The sequence below is a fragment of the Mustela nigripes genome, chromosome 17 (assembly GCF_022355385.1).
Source record: "Mustela nigripes isolate SB6536 chromosome 17, MUSNIG.SB6536, whole genome shotgun sequence".
In the NCBI taxonomy this organism is placed as follows: domain Eukaryota; kingdom Metazoa; phylum Chordata; class Mammalia; order Carnivora; family Mustelidae; genus Mustela; species Mustela nigripes.
This window is the reverse complement of record NC_081573.1, coordinates 1,049,089-1,068,586: the sequence shown is the minus strand read 5'-3', so window position 1 is coordinate 1,068,586 and position 19,498 is coordinate 1,049,089. Positions and strand designations below refer to the sequence as shown.

The 19,498-nt window shown below is 44.3% G+C and overlaps 1 protein-coding gene across 1 annotated transcript in view; it reads left to right on the top strand.

Annotated features, from left to right (window-relative positions):
- The window catches only part of LOC132005815 (zinc finger protein 708-like), a 103,037-nt gene that overhangs the window by 71,559 nt on the left and 11,980 nt on the right, over positions 1–19,498 (top strand). The window contains exons 8-10 of the mRNA XM_059383339.1: positions 12,165–12,193; positions 12,985–13,111; positions 13,811–13,906. Coding sequence (XP_059239322.1) covers positions 12,165–12,193; positions 12,985–13,111; positions 13,811–13,906 — 252 coding nt within the window. The remainder of the gene's footprint in view (positions 1–12,164; positions 12,194–12,984; positions 13,112–13,810; positions 13,907–19,498) is intronic.

The window sequence follows — 19,498 nt, the reverse complement described above, 5'->3', positions numbered from 1 at the left end:
TTATCTGAACAGGATTGCTTACTGAAATAGGAATGGTGGAAAGGAAGTGCAACAACTTGTCCGCTGGTAAATGATATCTGAATTGTCCTGGATAATTAGAGAGAGCTATTTGCCAGTCAAGGTTAAATTTAAACAACATTTGTACACGGTCAACAGTTAGTATTGGTAAAATTAAGAAGTCACGGGCGCCTGGGTGGCTCAGTGGGTTAAGCCACTGCCTTCCGCTAGGGTCATGATCTCAGGGTCCTGGGATCGAGTCCTGCATCGAGCTCTCTGCTCGGCAGAGAGCCTGCTTCCTCCTCTCTCATTCTCTGCCTGCCTCTCTGCCTACTTGTGATCTTTCTCTGTGTCGGGAGCAAAACCCCTGCGTCCCGCCAGGAGGTCGCAACGTGTAAAGAAGAGATAGAGAGATGGATATGATGTAACTCACTTGATTTTTATTGGGACGAGGTCCGTACCACTATCGTGGTCCAGTCACGGTCCACTGACGTTGTCACGGAGAAGGAGACGTCGACTCACAATCTAGACAGAGAGGTCACCGCAGAAGTTGAGACTGAGAACCAGCGAGTGGTTGGCAACGAAACTGTTGGGATGTCGGTAGCACCAGGGATGATGTCCTCCCGACAGGGAACTCGCTTCACCTCAGTCCAACCCGATGCCTCTTTATATACTGTGCTAAGTCTCCTTCATAAACACATTACATCACTTATTTTTCTTATGCTTACACACCAAACACACACACACGTCGTAAACATGTTTTGGTCTACGATATTTCGCACAAGTTAAAATATTTACAACTTGTTACTCTGCGCTAATCTTATCACTACACGCATATGGTCTAGGCTTACTTGCTATTTTGTTCCTGTTTTTCATTTAGTAGGGGTTTGCACTCACTACACACTATTTATTTATTTATTACACTTTATTTATTAAAGGTTCGTACTCACTACACTCTGTCAAATAAATAAATTCTTAAAAAGAAGAAGAAGAAGAAGAAGTCATCAGGCTCCTTACCTGTAATATGAATGATTCTCTGGCGGCCCCGAGTAATCAGTTGCATTATTAATTCTATCTGCCCAGTAGTGATGTGTAGCTGGTGTAGTGCTAAGTGAATCCATTCCAAATGCCCATGAATTTGCCATATTACTGCTAAAGGTAATTTGGATGGCATCAATAATATTAAATATATTGGCATAATAGGATCATGCTGACAAAGCTGCGCCTGTGACAATTTATCATTAACTAATTGCAGCGCTGTTTTAGTGTCCTCGGTTAAAGTCCGGGGAGAGGAGGGAGAGCTATCTCCTTTTAGGAGATCAAATAAAGGCTTCAAATCATCAGCCATTAAATGTAGAAAGGGCCTAATCCAGTTAATATCTCCTAATAATTTTTGAAAATCATTTAAAGTACGCAAAGACTGAGTTCTTAAGGAAATTTTTTGAGGGCGAATTCTTTTATTCTCAATGATGTAACCCAAATATTCAAAAGGTTCCATCTTTTGCACCTTTTCAGGGGCAACTATTCAATTATATTGTTGTAATTGATTAATTAAAAAAGCAAAAGCATGGGGTGCCTGGGTGGCTCAGTGGGTTGAAGCCTCTTCCTTCAGCTGAGTTCGTGATGCCAGGGTCCTGGGATCCAGCCCCGCATCCGGCTCTCTGCTTGGCAAGGAGCCTGCTTCCTCCTCTCTCTCTGCCTGCCTTTCTGCCTACTTGTGATCTCTGTCTGTCTGTAAATAAATAGAATCTTTAAAAAAAAAAAAAAAAGCAAAAGCACACTGTAAAATGTCCTCTGTTTCAGCTGCTAATAAAATATCATCCATATAATGTATGCAGTAGACCATTGGCTCAAATTGTGCTCAAACGGGGAAACTGCCTGAATAACAAACTCTTGGCATAATATGGGGCTATTAGCCATTCCCTGAGGCAGAACCTGCCATTGATAACGTTTAGCAGGCTCTTTATGGTTAGTACTAGGAATGGTAAAAGCGAATCACTTACAGTCCTGGGGGGCTAAAGGAATGGTGAAAAAGCAATCTTCTAAATCCAATATGATTAATTTATATTGAAGAGGGATAGCCAATGGTGTAGGTAATCCAGGCTGAAGGGCCCCCATAGGCTTCAGAGTGGCATTTACTGCTCTTAAATCCTATAACAAGGTCCATTTTCCTGACTTCTTTTTTATTACAAATATAGGAGTATTCCAAGGGCTGTAGGATTCTTTTAAATGACCCAGAAGCAGCTGTTCCTGCAGTTTTTCTGCAGGTAAGGGCCACTGATCCACCCATACAGGGTGGATCAGTCATTAGATCTCCACTCGGGCAGCACATGAGGGGATTTCAGTGGCCCTGAGAAAAACCCAAACCAACTTTGGAATGTTGTGATTGTATTTGGAAGGGATTGGGTTCTCCATGTAATGTTTTTCCCAAGCCTTTGCCTTGTATACATCCCATTTTTTAAGAGCCATTGTGACCGAAGGCTGTTTGGCCCTGGGAATAGGAGCTGTTGTTAAAGAGACACCCATATATGTTAGAACATCCCGGCCCCATAAATTAAGATCAATTTGCAACACAAACGGCTGGAATACCCCTTGATGCCCCTCAGTAGTAAACCAATTTAAAAAATCAGCGCTCAACTTAGGTGCACAAGCTTGTCCCACACCTCTAATGGGAGTATCTGAATCTAGAAGGGGCCAGTTTTTAGGCCAATGTTGGGAAGCAATTACTGAAACATCCGCTCCAGTATCCACCAACCCTAGAAAGGCTTGGCCTTGAATAAGTAAAGTCAAATAAGGTTTATCTGTAGAAAGTAACTGAGCCCAACAAACATCAATAGAACCAAAACCCCCAGTTCCTCTCTTGCCCTTTATTGCTGGATGATTAGTTTCCATTCGTGGCATAATAATTAATTAATTGTGCAATGGGGACCTGAGGTTGCAATGCGAGTACTCCTTCTCTCAAGGTGGTCATAATTTTAATTTCTGCCGTATAATCTTCATCTATCACTCTGGGGTGGACAGATAGTCCCTTCATTGTCCAGCTGGACCTTCCTAGTAATAAGCCCCAGGTCCCTTTGGGTAGTTGTCCCCAAATCCCAGTTGTAATAGCCTTGGGAGGCTCTCCAGCCTCCATATAAACAGGTGTATAGGGGGCCAAATCTAATCCTGCACTGGAGGGGGTACCTCGGTATAGTATGTCGATACCTAGGAGGTCAGAGGTATTGGCCTTGATATGGGTGACTGAGGAATCATTGCTGTTATTGTTTATTGGGGCTGCAGCGAGCCCCGCTTCCAGTTTCCCTGAATGGGGTTCCCAAATCTGTCTTTTGGTGAATGACATTCATCCCTGTTGACAAAGAGGACATAAAGAGTTATGCATAGACTTCTTCCCATTGTTAGATGGGAGATGGGTCCCAGGAGGACCTGGATGGCCTCCAAACTGTGGGCACTGAGCTTTAAAATGTACGGGCTGGCCACGTTGAAAACAAAGACGTTTTTGTGACTGTCCTTTTGACATCATTTATTTCTGCATCTCTATAGGTGAGATACCCTTTAGTGCTGCTGCTAAGGTTACCCCTTGAATATAAGATGACCCAATCTCGGCACACAGGCGAATATAATCCTCTAAGGTACCTGATTTTTCCCATGGGCCGATAGCAGCCTGACAAGCAGAATTAGAATTCTCAAATGCCAATTGCTTAACAATAACTGTTCCAGCCTCTCGGTCAACCACAATTCTGCCCATCGCTTTTTAATAACCAGTCCACAAAATCTTGATATGGCTCGTCTGGTCCCTGTTGTATTTTTGATAATTCCTCAGTTCTTACCTCAGAGGAGGGGAGCTGCTTCCATGCTTTCAAGGCACACTGCGAAATCTGCTGATAAGCAATCTCAGGATACTCAGTTTGTGCTTGTATTTCGGCATAAGCCCCATTTCCTGTTAACATCTCATATGAAATTGGAATGTTGGTTCTTCGATTGTACATTGCCAATTTGTTAGCTCTTTCAAAGAATTCTGTTTTCCATAACAAATAGTCTCCCCACCCCCGACAGATATGCCTGAGCAATGATCTTCCAATCTCCTGGGCATAAGGCCTCTAAACCCACACTGTCCAACAAAGATAAAGTATGTGGTGCAGTGGGTCCATATTGTAGAAGTGGCCGTTTTTATTTCTTTCAGCATTTTAAAATTTACACTATTATAGGCACACCGGCCATTAGCCATTTGAGTCACTGGATAGGCAGAAAAGGCAGAGGTGTCCTCCCTAGCTTGCTGGGCCTGATAGAGTGTCCGCTGAAGGGGTGTAATCTTTAGAGGCTTAGCTTCTTCAGGAAGCTGTTTGGGATAAACTGCCGAATGAGGACTCACTGGGAACATGTTCTTAGGCATAGGTGCCCCTTCTTCATAAGGCACACTGGATTGGGGATGCTGCATTAATGGGAATTCAGCAAGTGAGTCTTTAGAGGCCCTGAGGGGGTCATTCATCCCTGATGTTTGAGTTTGCTTTTGCCTCATGAATAATGTCTGGACTCTGGCAGATTTAATAGGTTTTCCAAAATAAGAATGCTCAGGCTGACGACTAGATTGGCCCTGAGTCTAGAGGAGCAGAGGCAAGAAATATCTCTTTATCATCATCCACAGGCACTCCAACTTCAGGGGCATCCAAAGGGTCTGATTGTGAACCAGTGAGACCAGAGATTAATTCAGGACAGGGAGGAGGAATATCCGTGCCCAAATGCTCATATATATCCTCTTGTTCTTCTACTGCCAAATTCAGAGGGAATCCTGAGAGGCTATAGATATTAAATCTATAGAGTGCTGTGGATCTAAAGCCTCCTGAATATCCTCCCAAATTTTCATTGTTCCTTCAGGACAAGCACATGACCCCCTAATTTTTAATTGATTTTTAATCTCTTCCCCCCACTCTCTGCCAGGCTTGCAGATTTACTGTTCCTTCTTTGGGGAACCAAGAGCAGAGATCAAAAACCACAGCAAAAAAACTGGTGTAAAGCCTTCTTAGAGACTTTTGACCCTTTCTGTTTTAAAAAGGCCTGCAGTGCAGTAACAAAAAGATCCTGTTCTAAGGATTGAGAATGCCCCATGTTATTTTACTCCTGCTGTCACCCGTCGACCCGGGCTCCTCTTGCCTGAATATCAGTAACTACTTACCTGTATGTGCACTCCCTTGATATGTTCTCAGGTCCCTGTTTGGGCACCACTTGTCGTGGCCGGCATAACAAATCGACCAGGAACATGAGGGTAAGAGGATGAAGAAAAGAACTCGAGAAGCAGAGAGATGGGGGCAGGAGGAGCACTGAGGAGGATGTCCAACAGCGCTAAGTTTATTCAAAGCATTAAGTCCATATATATAGTGATATTACAATAGGAGAAGCAATATATCTGTGTCTAGTGTAACAACCACGAGTTTCCATAGTAAGTTTCACACTTAACCATAAGCAGACCTCGTGACGCCAAACGGCTGATGCCAGTACAATTATTCTGTATTCATACAACAAACCTGAAAGTAATTTATGGGCTGTACTAGTGCAGCAAGGACCAGCCATGAACTTATGACCCCAACCAAATTGTTCTCATTTGTTTAGCACGCGTGTGGGAAGTCACGTAGGCGAGCGTGCAACACACAGCACAGGCCCTTTCTCAGTGCTACTCGACTTTGCCCGTCCTAAACCTTTTGTTAGGTTTTTCGGACTTTAAAGGAGGCACAAGCCACTGGCCTGGTTTGGTCTCAAGCCTCATTGGGGCCTCCCACAGGAGTTTCAGGAAGGATCTTCTCTGTGGGCCTCCCCCTCAGATTCTGTCAATTGGTTTGGGCGAAAACAACACTGTTGTGTTAATTAAGGGCTCCAGGAGATTCTCAGCGAGACCAGGGGGGAGTCCGAGGGCTTTTGGTGGTTTTCTGAGAGTGGATTTGTGGCTTTGGTCCTGGAGAGGTGACAGGGTCTCTGCTCCGCGAGTCTGGGAGGATCGGGTCCATGCAGCCCGCGGTTCTGATGCTGACCCTGAAATTGTGAGGGGCGGTGGCAGGAGACCCCTCCCTCCCCACAAAGCAGGTGAGGAAAATGCAGGGATGGGTGTCCTCCTGGGAGCTCACAGTTTCTGAGCTGCTCCGGACACAAAGGACTGGGAAGTTGGGCCTTTTCTGCATCTGAGTCCTGCCCGTGGGCAAGCGCTGTGAGGACAAGCAGCTCTGTTTCTGGATTTCAGGGCGTTTTCTCCTGATGCAGCCGTGATTTCCCACAGATCCCTCGTGAGGACGAAATGAGGTGGAGGCGAAGGCAGAAATGGCCGGTTGTCAGGTGAGCCTGGTGTCCCCGCGGAGCCGTGTCCTCTGTTTCTCCACAGACCCTCGCGTTTAGAAGCTGCAGATGTGGATGCCTCGAATCTGGGTGCTTCTCGCTTCTGCATTCACCTGTGGGTTTTTTTTTTTTTTTTTTTTTTTTTTTTTTTTTTTAAGATCTGTTCAGAAGTGATAATCACGGTTAAGTCTTACATAGAGAATGCTTCTCTATGTCTTAGAGCCTTCTGTCCTGTGTCCCCAACCTGGCTTCAATAGGGTATCATTAGTTGTCACTTAGACTTAAAGTTCCTCGAGGGGGCGCCTGGATTGCTCAGTGGGTTAAAGCCTCTGCCTTCAGCTCAGTTCCTGATCTCAGTGTCTTGGGATTGAGCCTCACATCAGACTCTCTGCTCAGCAGGGAGCCTGCTTCCTCCTCTTTGCCTGCCTCTCTGCCTGCTTGTATCTCTGTCTGTCAAATCAATAAACAATATCTTTTAAAAAATAAAAAATAAAGTCCCACGTGGAGTGACAAATTCCATTGGTGGCGGATCTGGAGGGAAAGTTGTCGAGTCCAAGATTGCTGTGGCTGATGAGGTGCAGTCCTGGGATATCCGGGAGGGGAATCATTTTTGATTCAGGTTCGTCTAGATTCTCGATCAGTTGTATGCAGCTGGGGAGTAAGGAAATGCAGATATAAGCTCAGTGGGTATGAGTCCTGGAAAACTTGGAAACTTCTCATTCTAAGAAAGGGTGTGTGTGTGTCTTCATCTTTAGCACGTGAAGGAGATATTCTACTTAAAATCCACTAGGGGAGGGTGCCTGGGGGTCTTTGTGGACTAAGCTTGGACTGTTGGTTGAGCTCAGGTCAGGATCTCAATGTTCTGGACTAGTATCCCTGCTTCTGGCTCTGTGCCCAGAGGGGAGTCCGCTTGACATTCTCTTTCTCCCTCTCCTACCGGTCTCCATCTCCTCTAAAATATAAATCAAGCTTGCTCACCGAGGGTGGTTCCATTGGTTAAGAGTCGGCTTTCTGCCTCCAGTTCAGGTCGCAATTCCGGGGAATTGCACAATTCCAGCCCCACATCCTGCTCCCATGTGGGCAGGGATCCTGCTGCTTCCTCTCCTCTACTTTTCTGTCTGTTTGTGATCTCTCGCTCGCTCTCTCTGAAATAAATACAATATTTTTTTCAAAATTTTATTTATTGTGGCACCTGAGTTGCTCAGTGGGTTAAGCCTCTGCCTCCAGCTTAGGTCATTCATGATCTCAGGATCCTGGGGTCCAGCCTCACATCTGGCTCCCAGGTGGGCAGGGATCCTGCTTCTCCCTCTTCCTTTCCTGTTCTGCCTACTTGTACTCTCTCACTTGGCTCTTGTTGAAATAAATACAGTCTTTGTAAAAAAATTTCTTTATTGGGGTGCCTGGGTGGCTCAGATGGTTAAAGCCTCTCTCTGCCTTCAGCTCAGGTCATGATCCCGGGGTCCTGGGATCAAGCCCCATATCTGGCTCTCTCCTTTAAAAAAAAAAAAAAAAAAAAAAAGGATTTTCTTTATTTATAAGAAAAAGAGTGAATGCATGAGTAGGGTGTGCTATGGTCAGAGAGAGAAGGCTACCCGCTGAGCAAAGACACACCCCCACCCACCTCACCCCCACATCATAGTCCTCCACCCCCCTACCATGTAGGAGGTGGTCCCAGGACCTTGTATCTTGGCCTGAGCAGAAGGCTGATGCCCACTGACTGAGCCACCCAGGTGCCCCTATAAATAGAATCTTAAAAGAAGATGAAAATAAAAATAAATCTTAAAAATTCAAAGAAAAGAAAGGTGTAAACTAGCTATTACTAGCGAGCAGTGTGAAGAGAAGGAGCTCTGTTGTTGGATTTCAGGGCATCTCAGTGTAGTGTCCCTGTCAGTTACTTGGGGTCCCAGACATGGGTCCATGACTGGCTGGAAGCCCGTCCAGCAGCGCTGATGGAATTCCCTGAGGCAGGACAAAGGCGGTGGAAGTTTCCTGAGTATGTAAGAGATCAGCAGGCAAGAGGACACAGCAGAGCTTGTCTGCAATGTGCAGTGTGTGTGTGCTCACTGTACATGGTTGTCCTGCTGGGACTGTCTGGACTCAGCCAAGGGGACACTGGGGCTCTTCCTCCACTCCTTTGCTCAAGCTTCCTTGCCTAAAAGCAGCCTCTACAGATGGTATAGTGATTGAATTGTTTATGTGTATCTACTGTATTTCCAAAATTAGAGTTATATTCTGAAATCCTGTTTTCAGTCCATTGGGAATGCCAGTGATGATGCGTCCTTTTGTTATGCCCTAGTTTTTGCCCCCGAGAGACCGCCAAGGAGCCAAGCACAGATGCGATCACACGAGGGTTTATTTGACAGGCTTAAGCTTGGGCCCAAGTATACCCGGCACAACGGAGTAGGGACTTGGATCCCGAACCAGATTACAGTCAGAGTTTTTAAAGGCAGAGTAGGGTGGACTCGGTGGTGGGTGAGGACAAAGGGGATTATGGATGATGTAAGTCTCCAAGGATTTTTGGAAGTAAGGACTCCAGGACCTTGAGGGGCTAGCTATTGTTGGGAGAAAGGTTATTTATTACCAATAATAAAAATATTCTCGTGAGACCATTTAGATGTATATCAGTGGGCCATATACTTGGGAATGATTCTTGACCCAATCTTGGAGGTTTAGAGATAAAGGAATTGTTAAAGTAGACTTATAGAATCCTGGTGGGACCTGTTAGGGTAGGATGTTGGTCAGGCTAGGATTGTCCTTAGCAAAATCTCAAGGTGAGGGCAGTTAAGTCCCTAGGAGAGAGCCACTTGGTCTGTTTCAAGGACTTGTCAATAAGTAAGGAATTTTAATGATTTTCTTCTGCCCCTGTTTCCCACATCAGCTAAATTTGAGGTGGGATGGCCTTAATTTTCTCGGCCTCCACACTTTGATTTGCATTAGGCATTTATAACATTTGTTTCCATTGAGCTGATGTGAACTTCTTTTATTGGCTTGGTGCTGTCTGCCAGATCCTCCCCCGTCATGTTCCTATTTTCCCTCCTATCACTTGTAAGGAACATGGGATACTGAGGAATATGCAGGAACTACCGCATTTCAGGTGTCCACTTCTTTCTTCTGCCTTTCTCTTGCTTGTCGTTTCTTTCTTTCTTAGTTTCCTTCCTTCCTTCTTTTTTTTTCTTTTCTTTACACATTTTCTCAGCAGAGAGACAGAGGGAGCACATGAGTGAGGAAAGGGAAGAGGGAGAAGCAGATTCCCCAGTGAGTGGGGAGCCCAACTCAGGGCTCCATCCCAGGAGTCTGGGATCATGACCTGAGCTGAAGGCAGACCCTTAACCAACTGAACGGTCTGGGTCCCCCTTGCTTGTAGTTTCTGAGGAGGAGAACAAAGTCAAAAGTGGTGTGGATAAAATTAAATTTCCTTCAACCGGGACACCTGGGTGGCTCAGTTGGTTAAGCAGCTGCCTTTGGCTCAGGTCATGATTCCAGCATGCTGGGATCAAGTCCCACATCGGGCTCCTTGCTCAGTGGGGAGCCTGCTTCTCCCTCTGTAGATGCGGATACCTCGAGTCCGGGTGCTTCTCACTTCTGCGTTCACCTGTTTTTAAGATCTGGTCAGAAGTGATACTCACAGTTAGGTTTTTAGAATGCTTTTCCATGCCCCAGAGCCTTCTGTCCTGTGTCCCCAACCTGGCTTCGATAGTGCATCAGCCGTTGTCACTTAGAATTAAAGTCCCGCGAGGAGTGACAATATTCCGTTGGTGGCAGATCCGGAGGGGAAGGAGTCAAGTCTGAGATTCCTGTGGCTGATGAGGTCTGGTCCTGGGATATTAGGGAGGGAAATCAATTCTCATTCGGGCTTATCTGGATTCTCTATCAGCTGTGTGCAGCCGGGGAGGAAGGAAATGCAGATACAAGCTCGGTGGGTATGAGTCCAGAAAAACTTGGAAACTTCTCATTCTAAGAAAGGGGATATGTGTGTCTTCATCTTTAGTACGTGAAAGAGATATTCTACTTAAAGTCTACTAGAGGAGGGTGCCTGGGGGTCTTCACTGATTAAGTTTGGACTGTTGGTTGAGCTCAGGTCAGGATCTCAGGTTCCTGGGCTGGTATCCCCGCTTCTGGCTCTGTGCCCAGAGGGGAGTCTGCTTGACATTCTCTTTTTCCCTCTCCTGCCAGTCTCCATCTCCTCTAAAGTATAAATCAATCTTAAAGACTGAGGGTGGTTCAATTGGTTAAGAGTCTGCTTTCTGCCTTCCAGCTCAGGTCGTGATCCCGGGGACCTGAGATCCAGGCCCGCATCGGGCTCTCAGGTGGGCAGGGATCCTGCTTCTTCCTCTCCCTGTGCTTTTCTGCCTGTTTGTCGTCTCTCTCTTCTCTGTTTGAAATAAATACATTTTTTTTCCAAATTTTATTTACTGTGGCACCTGGGTGGCCCAGTGGGTTAAGCCTCTGCTTCCAGCTTAGGTCATCATCTCAGGGTCCTGGGGTCCAGCCCCACATCGGGCTCCCAGGTGGGCAGCTGCTTCTCCCTCTTCCTCTCCTATTCTACCTGCACGTGCTCTCTCACTTGCTCTCTGAAATAAATACAATCTTTGTAAAGAATTTTATTTATTTGTAAGAAAAAGAGTGAGAGCACAAGTAGGGTGTGCTATGGGCAGAGGGAGAAGGCACCCTGCTGAGCAAGGACACCCTCCCACCCCCAGCAATGTAGGAGGTGGTCCCAGGACCTTGTGTCTTGGCCTGGGCAGAAGGCTGATGTCCACTGACTGAGCCACTCAGTTGCCCCATAAATAGAATCTTTAAAGATGAAAATAAAAACAAATCTTAAAAATTAAAAGAAAAGAAAGGCATAAACTACGTATTACTAGCACAAGGACGCTGTGCCATCTCAGTTTAGTGTCTGTCAGTGGCTTGGGGGGCTAGATGTGGGATGGGTCCATGATTGGCTAGAAGCCTGTCCTGCAGCACTGCTGGAAATCCCCTGAGGCAGGACAAAGGCAGTGGAAGTTTTCCTGAAGACAGAAGAGATGAGCCGCAGGAGGACACCGGGAGAGCTTGTCTGCAAGGGGTGGGGAGGCGGTTCTTAAAGGGGGAAGGAAGGTGAGGAATTCTGGGGAACCAGGAACTTGCTCCTTTCTGCTCACTGTGCCTGGTTGTCAGAAGCCCATTGGTTCCTTAGGGTCTTGGTAATTTTGAGGTGTATCCCCTGATGGCCCTTTCTGGACTCAGCCAAGGGGACACTGGGACCCTTCTCCACTCCTTTGCTCAAGCCTGCTTGCCTAAAAGCAGTCTCTACAGAAGGAAAGTGTTTGAATTGTGAATGTATACCCACTGTATTTGCACAATTAGATTTACATTCTGAATTCCTGCTTTCAATCCAATAGAAACTCCAGTGTGATGTGTCCTTTGATGTGCATTAGGTGCTGATAACATTTCTTTCCATTCAGCTGATGGGAACTTCTCTTAACTGGCTTTGTGCTGTCTGCCAGATCCTCCCCTGAAATGTTCCTATTTTCCCTACTGTCATTTGTAAGGGGGTACTGAGGAATATGTAGGAACTGTTGAATTTCAGGTGTCAACTTCTTTCTTCTGCATTTTTCTTGCTCATAGGTTCGTTCTTTTTCTTTCCTTCCTTTCTTCCTTCCTCTCTTCCTTCCTTCTTTCCTTGTTTTAAATGTTTTCTCAGCTGAGAGAGAGCGAGCATGAGAGTGAGGAAAGGGAAAGAGGGAGAAGCAGATTCCCTGCTGAGTGGGGAGCTCAACTTAAGGCTCCATCCCAGGAGTCTGGGATCATGACCTGAGCTCAAGGCAGACCCTTAATCCACTGAACTGTCTGGGTCCCCTTACTTGTAGTTTCTGAGGAGGAGAACAAAGCCAAAGAGGTGTGGATAAAATTAAATGTCCTTCAGCTTCCAGTCTGTTGATAAATATCTGAGAAAGGCAGAGTAGGACATTCCTCAGGGAACTCACAACTGCCTCAAAGTTAACGTTTTGTTGGATGCAAAAAGCAGCCTTAGCCTAACAGTAGACCTCCAGGATCCTGTAATTCCTTTTTAACATATGAAAATTACTTTGGAAACTTCTTGAACTCTATCCCCCAAATGTAGCTTGGCCACCCTCCTTCAAGCTCGTGGCCCCTGATAGATATCTGGGGGGTCTCCTGACTAAAGTGTTAACTAAACAGTGAGTGGCCTCACTTGCTTCCAAATTCCTTAGAGCCTCCTGTTATCCCGCACCCCTTCCCCACCTGAAAGCATAGAACCAGTCACTGCTCACATCCCTCTCCCCTTGCGTTAGGACCACAGTATTTGTACCACGGGTATCTCAACAATCCTTTCTTTATCATTTACTCCAGAACCCTAATATTTCACATCAGAAACATGTCTAGAGTTTCTTGACCTTTGGCTTCTCTCCCACATCTCAACACTTTGCACTGGACAAGGAGGGCTTTCACCTCTGTAGTGGATAGAGTTGACTTCTGGGAGTGAAAGGAGTCAAAGTTCTCAACAAGGCAGCCCTCTGTCCCATAGGTTTTTCTTTAACTCCACACCCATCCCAGGGAGAAGGAAAGGTCAGATCTGGTTTTAGCTGGTGACATTAACTCCTACTTCCATCTTAGTAAACATCGTGAACTGTGTCAATGGCCACTTGGTGACTGTGATGTTTATTACAGGGACTGCTGACCTTCAGCGATGTGGCCTTAGAATTCTCTGATGATGAGTGGGGACGCCTGACCCACAGTCAGCAGCAACTGTACAGGGATGTGATGTTGGAGAACTACGGACACCTCCTCTTCTTGGGTGAGGAAGACTCTTTCCAGATTTCCCAAACCCCATTCAGGGTTTTATTCCTTCCTGTGTGAAGACTGTCTTTTCAGATATTTCTCTTGGAATGACTAGAATTCAGATCCAGGCAGAAAAGGAAATAAGTAGGGCTTTGTAGATGGAGAGAAAAATCTTCATGGTCTTTCCTTCTCAGCCTTAGCTTCTTCCTCAAGCAAACATCATTGCTTGTGTAAATGAGTGGTAGTTCTCAACCTTTAGTGACATGAATGGTGCTGCTCACATCTTAAACTGAAATTTCTCCTCCTTATTATCATGTCTACTACTAGGAAGTGTAGGTCAGGATGTGAACATTGGAAATTCCCCCAGTGTGTTCTTTTTTGAAGACTTTATTTACTGATTTGACAGAGAAAGATGACAAGTAGGCAGAGAGGCAGGCAGAGAGAGGTGGGAAACAGGCTCCCCGCCAACCCGAAAGCCTGATGTGGGGCTTGATCCCAGGACCCTGAGATCATGATCTAAGCCAAAGCCTGAGGCTTATCCTCCTGAGCCACCCAGGTGCCCCACCTCCTGTGTTTGCTAAAGGGACTGTTGGGGAACCCTTTTGGGAAACCATTTTCTAGGATTGTACAATATCATCTCTTCTCTCCTGAATGCAGGACTCATGGAAAGTTAGAATTGTCAGCAAGAGTCATTTTCCTTTTTCCTCATAAACAGGTCTCCTTCTGTCAAAGCCAGATCTGATTATTTATTTGGAGCAAGAGAAGGTGCTCTGGGATGTGAAGAGAAAGGAGACCGGAGGCTTCCATCCAGGTAGGTGGGAATGAATGAGGCAGGTGACAGAGGGGAGGTCCAAGTCTGAAGGAGGAAGGTAGACCGTAAGCAGTGGTTTGATTAGCTCTCCTTGAATGAAAATAAGTTGGAGACTTGCCTAGTTTTATGTCTCTCTCTCCAACATCATGAAGCTCTTGCATTCTCTGGGGATTCTCCTTCAGGTGCAGTGATGGTCCATCACATTCGTAGGAGAGCCAGGAGACTCTCCTTCAAGGGGGAGGGCCACCTAATCTGAGAGCTTTCTATTGTTGTGAGGGCCCTGGAGAAGGCATCCTATTTCTGAGGACCTGTATGCTATAGCCTTTGTCAGTTCTGGTTTTCATTATGGGACAAGTAGGTCAGGGTGGTTGTATGCACACTGGAGTTTGTTGGAGAAATTCCTGGAACACTGGAGATAGATTTTTTAAAAATTTTATTTATTCGACAGAGAGAGAGAGAGATCACAAGCAGGCAGAGAGGCAGAGAGAGGGGGAAGCAGGCTCCCTGCCGAGCAGAGAGCCCGAGGTTGGGCTTGATCCCAAGACCCTGGGATCATGACCGAGCTGAAGGCAGAGGCTTAACCCACTGAGCCACCCAGGTGCCCCAGGATATAGTTTTTTTTTTTTTTTTTTTAAAGATTTTATTTATTTATTTGACAGAGAGAGATCACAAGCAGGCAGAGAGACAGGCAGAGAGAGAGGAGGAAGCAGGCTCCCTGCTGAGCAGAGAGCCCGATGCGGGACTCGATCCCAGGACCCTGAGATCATGACCTGAGCCAAAGGCAGCAGCTTAACCCACTGAGCCACCCAGGAACCCCTAGGAGATAGATTTTTAATATTCTCTGGCTTATGCTTTCTATGTTACAGAGGCGTTAATCTTAATCTTTAAAAAATTGAGTTTTGGTAACCTCATCAGTTAACAAAGCACTGCCCTAAAATAAGAAAATGTACTGTTTTATTTCCCTTCAAATAGTCTTTTTTCTTTTTCTTTTTCACGTAGAGAAATTTCTGCTCTGTGAGTTCCATTCCTCAGTGGTGAAATACTGTAATGTCTCTATTTGTTTACTAGAATTCCGACATAACAAATGCTACCGGCGAACTAGCACATTTCCAACTTGAACTTGTAGCCTTTAATAAATTGTCATTTATTACCTTATTTTTTAATAATTGCATCATTGTATGATTCTTCTATGAAGTTCTGGTAACTTTGTCATGTGTGTTTTCACTTTCTAATTAGTTTTTTTTTTTTAAGATTTTATTTATTTACTTGACAGAGATAACAAGTAGGCAGAAATGCAGGCAGAGTGAGAGGAAGGGAAGCAGGCTCCCTGCTGAGCAGAGAGCCTAATGCAGGGCTCCATCCCAGGACTCTGGGATGATGAATTGAGCCGAAGGCAGAGGCTTTAACCCAATGAGTCACCCAGGCGCCCCTCTAATTAGTTTTATATGAGATTTATTTTTGAATACTTTTACATCAAATGTCCTGATACGACATGGGCATGTGCTTTATAAGAAGTGAGTTAGAGGGGCGCCTGGGTGGCTCAGTGGGTTAAAGCCTCTGCCTTCGGCTCAGGTCATGATCCCAGGGTCCTGGGATCGAGCCCCGCATCGGGCTGTCCGCTCCGCGGATAGCCTGCTTCCTCCTCTCTCTCTTTCTACCTGCCTCTCTGCCTACTTGTGATCTCTGTCTGTCAAATAAATAAATAAAATCTTTAAAAAAAAAAAAAAAAGAAGTGAGTTAGACAATTAATAATATCCCCATATAGTTTGTTTACAATTTTTATTTGTTCAAGACAGAGAGAGAGAGGGAGAGAGAAAATGAGTACAGAGGAGAAGGGCAAAAGGAGAGGGAGATGCCCAGTCCCTGCTGAGCAGGAGCCCAGTGCGGTGCTGGATCCCAGAACCCTGAGATGATGACATGAACAGAAGGAAGATACTTAACTGACTGAGTCCCCAGGTACCCTAAACCTCCATGTTTGAAAAATCCTTGTGGTCAGTAATGCAATGTTGCTTCATGGGAAATTAATCATGAGCTTTTCTTCTACCTTCCTCAGAATGTATCAGAATTTTTCCCCAAATACTAATTTCATATACAGAGTCTCTCTGCATATTTTCAACATCTATGATGTTTATTTATTTAGAAATGAAGATGTTGTTTGTTTCTTCTGTCATAACAGACTGGACTGTAGGGTTACATTCTGTGGAGGAGAACAAATATATTAATAACAATACACGTCTTTCAAGCTTTTTAAGTGTTAATAAAATTTTCATTTACAGCTATTTATGATTAATTTTAATGATTAATGAGAATTCTTTATGATATTAGAATCCATGAAGACATGCCAATCAATTGCCTGTTTTTCATGGGTATGTGGACACAGTTCAGAATTATCGCTATATAGAAGTTTACCTTTTCTGTCATATTTCAGTGTTTTATTTAGAATTTCATGGATTGATTTTTCTCTTATTCTGGCTTGGTAATTTCCTAAGAATGTGCTTCCTTGTCTGTCTCATTCACGACATTAGTTAGGTGTAGGTTGGGTGTTATCTGTGCAGATTGTTAGAGGAAGAATTTCTAGCTCAGTATATTTGCTACAGCCCTTCGGAACAATTTGTTACTTAAACTATAACCCCTGGAGTATTTTACTAGTTGCCAAGCACATTTAGATATGGCCTTAAGAAAAACATATACTGGCAACAGGTCTTTGGGGAGAAGGACGATATATGACCGTGAAGCTGGGCAGCTGGGCAGCTCAGGGTGGAATGAAATACCTCCTGCTTCCCTTTTCCATTATCACTCCTTTCTCTTCCCAGAAGTGCCCATTGTTAGTTAGATGAGTCCTTTGAATGTGCTTGGTTAACTATAAACTTGGTACTCCTCCTTGCTCGTCTGCAAGACATGTGACTAATGTTTGACTTTCATTGGTCCTTCTGTTGGCTATTGTTTCTATCTAATAAAAGTGAGACTGTTGAGTTGCTCTGGGCATCAGTCTTTTCGACTGTTGTCCCCTGCTCCCAGTCTCTTGTAGCTGACTTGTTTGTGCTTAATTCTTCTCTCGTTGCCGACTGGAAGCGGCAATATTTCAGCATATTTCAAGACCATGTGAGGATAACTTCAAAAAGAGAGGCCTTTATGCTTTTTGCCGATAAATTACCGTGTGTTTTTGTCTGGTGTTTGTATGTCGCACATATATACAGTGTCACCCCTACTTTTGGCTCCTTGATGCATGGTCAGTGAATGTTTTACCATGTCTAGGTGAGTTGTCAAACACATAGAATTAATTTCATGATGTATTTGTGGGTGAATTTTTATTCTGTGCATGAGAGAAGGACTTCTTGAATTCAGAGTAATTTCCAAACATTTTATACTTCTGGATACTTCTGTTTTGGTATGAAATACAAAGGATATAATTTAATTAATTGTAGGATTAATACTCATATGTCTTGGTACCTTTGTCATTCAGTTATGTGTCTTCTGTGAGTATTTTCATTGTGGTTACCTTAGAGATTCATTAAAACAACTTAGCTGTAAGTGCATCTTTTAATTTTGTTTTTATTTTTTAAAGATTTTATTTATTTATTTGACACACAGAGAGATCAGAAGTAGGCAGAGAGGTAGGCAGGGTCAGAGGGGGAAGCAGCCTTCTTGCTGAGCAGAGATTTCCGGGTGCGTCTCGATCCCAGGACCATAAGATCCTAAACTAAACCGAAGCAGAGGCTCAACTGACTGAGCCACCCAGGCGCCCCTAAAACAAACCTTTTAAAACTCACTGTCAATTATATAGAAAACTCTTCTTCCTGTCTCCACTCCTGCACACCCTCCCGACTTCATTAACGACATCACAAATTCTTTTATGTTGAATCCTTTATTACCCACATTTGTGATTTTTATTCTTTTATTTTTCTTCAAAACAAAACTGTAGCAGAAATAAATGTGACTGGTATCTCATTGCAACACACAGCACGTTTGTGTAATTGTCTACATATTTATGTTCAGCAGAGAGCTCTGTGTTCTCATGTGGTTGTAGTTTCTGGGTAGAATCCTTTTATTTCATCTAGAAAGACTTCCTTTAATGGTCCTTGTAGGATCTATTGGTAAGCTTAGAGGGGTTTTTACTTGGGAATGTCTTCGTTTCTGCTCTGTGGAAAAGAATTTTGCTCGGTAAAGTATTGGTGGCTATTTTTCAGTCTTTGAGTACCTGAGTACATTCTGTCAGGCCCCATTGCTGTTGAGACTCGTGAGAATCCTAGTGATTTTTAGGAGCTCTTGCACAAGATGAAGTGGATTTGTCATTGTGTTTCTTTTTAGATTTATTTATTTGTTTGTTTATTCATTTATTTATTTGACAGAGAGAGGTCACAAGTAGGTGAAGAGGCAGGTAGAGAGGGGGAAGCAGGCTCCCTGCTGAGAAGAGAGCTGGATGGGGGGCTGAGATTATGACCTGAGCCGAAGGCAGGGGCTTAACCCACTGAGCCACGCAGGTGCCCCTGTCATTGTGTTTCAAAGGTCTGTCTTCATCTATGGTGTTGGGTGGGTTAATTACAACACATCGTGAGTCGTCCCATTCTTTGTATGAGGTCTGCTGTACATACCATAGTTTTATAAGGAAATAATTTGAAGAAATAAAATACGAAGGCAATCATAAGGAAAAGACATTTATTGTAGTGCACTGGATTTATCAAGCAAACTTCTCTGTGTCTAAGTGGACCGTTATTGGTGAAAAGCACATTAATCAATGGTCAACTGTGTTTGTTAGCAGACATGAAAGGATTCAGGGGCAGATGGATCTCTAGAGAGGGACAGTTATTTTCAGTGTGATTCATTTTTCTTTTGACTCTATTTTGTACATGTAGATGGGTATCCAAAGAAAGCCAGAGTAGCAGAAGTTTCATCAGATAAACTAGACTTTTATCTTTCGTTTATGCTGCATTGATACCAGCATACTGCTGACCTCACAGAATGGTTTTGAGTGTATTTCTCTATTTCAAAATTATTGCTAAGATTTTTTTTAAAGATTTATTTATTTATTTGACAGACAGAAATCACAAAGAGGTAGAGAGGCAGGCAGAGAGAGAGGAGGAAGCAGGCTCCCTGCTGAGCAGAGAGCCCGATGTGGGGCTCAATCCCAGGACCCTGGGATCATGACCTGAGCTGAAGGCAGAGGCTTTAACCCACTGAGCCACCCAGGCATTCGTATTGCTAAGATTTTGATAAGGATTGTCGGGAATGATTTTGGTAAATGTTAGTTTCTTTCTCTTGTCCTGAACCATGGCTTACCATCTAATGCCCAGAGGTTCTACCTAACGATTGCTAATTGAACAAAGTCACTACACATAGAATAATAAGCCATAGCTACACAATTCTCAAGGACTATAGATCAAATTTTACCCTGTATGTTTCACCTGTTGGTCTGTGAGCATAGAGAACACAAGCAGAGTTTTAGTTTTGATCTGCACAGAATGCAATGTGTCATATTAAGCTAAAGACAGATTTTGCAGTCCCAGAACTAACTAGGAAGAAGCTCATGTACATACATATGTGTGTGTACCTGTATCTTCAGAAGGAAAAGGAATCTTGGTTCAAACCAGGTCA